The sequence below is a fragment of the Macaca thibetana genome, chromosome 14 (assembly GCF_024542745.1).
Source record: "Macaca thibetana thibetana isolate TM-01 chromosome 14, ASM2454274v1, whole genome shotgun sequence".
NCBI classification, from domain to species: Eukaryota; Metazoa; Chordata; class Mammalia; order Primates; family Cercopithecidae; genus Macaca; species Macaca thibetana.
This window is the reverse complement of record NC_065591.1, coordinates 101,879,739-101,881,873: the sequence shown is the minus strand read 5'-3', so window position 1 is coordinate 101,881,873 and position 2,135 is coordinate 101,879,739. Positions and strand designations below refer to the sequence as shown.

Below are 2,135 nucleotides of genomic sequence, written 5' to 3'. Positions count from 1 at the left end.
TATCTGGGCTCACTGCAACCTCCACCTCCTGGGTTCAAGTGATTCTCTGGCCTCAGCCTCCCGAGGAGCTGGTTTTACAGGTGTACACCACCATATCCAGCTAATTTTTTTTGTATTTTTAGTAGAGATGGATTTTTACCATGTTGGCCTGACTGGTCTCGAACTCCTGACCCAAGTAATCCGCCTGCCTGGGCCTCCCGAAGTGCTGGGATTATAGGCATGAGCCACAGTACCCTGCCTATTGTAGCTTTTTGGTAAATCTTAAAATTAAGAAGTAACTTCTCAAAGTTTTTTCTAGTTCCTTTGCATTTCTATATAAATTTTAGACTCGCCAATTTTTACAAAAAATTGACAGTAATTTTAATAGGGATTGTATTGAATTTATATATCAATTTTGAAATAATGGACATCTTAACATTCAGCTTTCAAAGAATTGTCCATAAACATTTATTTGTTCTTCATTAATTTCCTTTAGCAATGTTTTGCAGCTTTCAGTTGGAAATCAGTTAGAGAGAGAGCAGGAGAGATAGGGAGGGAGGAGAGGGAAGGGGAGAAAGTGAGAGAGAGAGAGAGAGAGAGAGACTCATTGTGTTGTCTAGGCTGACCTCAAACTCCTGTGCTCAAGCAGTCCTCTAGGAGGTTGGGATTTCAGGTATGCACCACTGTGTCTGGATAAAATCTTACATATATATATATATTTGAAGTTTATATCAGGCAAATTTGTTTACTCAAAATGTCTTTAATGTTTGAAAACACCCAACCTCCTACAACAACCGAAAACTCCGCTGAGTTAGAATCTCGCGCCGTGGTGGCTTGAGAACGTGCACGGTTGTGAATGGACTAAGGAGCCAAGGCTGTGTGGGGGCCACTATGCATTAGGGCCACCGATAGAGGAAAGACGAGGGGTGGGAGGCTGAGAGCCCGGGAGGAAGCAGTGGCTGGTGGGAGACACGGAACCAAAACCCCCAACAGAGTGAACCCAGAGCAGTCTGGGCGAGAACCCGGGGTACAAGCTGCCCCCAGGTCGCCTCCCTGTGGGGGTCTCGTCCCTCCTGAGGCCGCATCTTGCAAAAATGCACAGGTGAATGGGGCGGGCTGGGCCATGGGAAGCCTCACCCCAGGACGGGAGCACTTGAGTGGAGGCCACCTGCCTTGGGGAGTCCAGAGCAGTAGCAGCTGGGAGAGAGCTGGCGGGCCAGACTCCAGCAGGGCAGGGCGTCCGTCCTGCAGGCGACGGGGGTCACTGTCCATGTGTCTGCCTCTAGGAGCTGTCAGGGAGGTGGTTACTGCACCAACCGGTAGGTGAGGTACCTGCCCACCATCTAGCTGGGTTGGACGATCTTCATCACCTGCCCATCCTTTATCCCAAAATAGCGCTCGGTGGGATCCTGGGCAGCTGGTTCTCTCGGAGCTTATATCGGGCCAACAGCTCCGTCACCCACTCCTTGGTCATGATGACGTACTCAGGGACTACTAGCTCGTGTTCTGTGATGTTGAGGAGCAACTTCTGCTGCACAAACTGCTCTAGGATGTACTTGGGAGCCATGTCGACCAGGGACTGCTTGGCAGAGGGCCTCATGCCCTGCTGCGCCGCAATGAGGGCCCGCGTGAGGCTCTCCTGCTGCAGGCGCCGGCAAGACGCGTTGACGGTCTTGATGCCCACCTTGGGCTCCTCTGGAAAGAACACAAACATCTGGTCGGTGGGGTCATCTTTGTGGGCCACCGGCGCAGTGAGGTCTGTGCACCGCGGCTGCCCCTCACTTGGCTTGTCCCAAACTGGGCTTTGAACTCCTTCAGTGTGAGGTCACGCTTGTCCTAGGTCACTAGGAAGCCACGGTCGTGGCACGGCTGCATGATGGTCTTGCGGATTTTCCAGAGGAAGTACGTCTCCTCCTCGTTGTCCATGGCCGCCCTAAAATCTTACATATTTTTTTACTGGGCGCCTTTCTAGGGATTTGATATTTTTTAATGGTATTTTTAAAAAGCTTTATTTTCCGGTTGTTTGCTGGTGGCAAATAGGACAACAATTAGACGTTTTATATGCTCCAAGAGGTCTAATTTCACTTTTTAATTCTAGCGTTTGTTTGGGTAGATTCAATAGGTTTTTTATAATCATGCTGTCTATAAATAACCAT

General features: G+C 49.6%; 1 protein-coding gene across 1 annotated transcript; it reads right to left on the bottom strand.

Moving 5' to 3' along the window:
• Window positions 1–1,283: 1,283 nt before the first annotated feature.
• POLR2E (RNA polymerase II, I and III subunit E) lies at window positions 1,284–1,905 on the bottom strand. The gene is given in 3 exon segments (XM_050757450.1): window positions 1,284–1,390; window positions 1,393–1,770; window positions 1,773–1,905. Coding segments are annotated over 3 exon segments (618 nt in total).
• Between the last annotated feature and the right edge of the window lie 230 nt (window positions 1,906–2,135).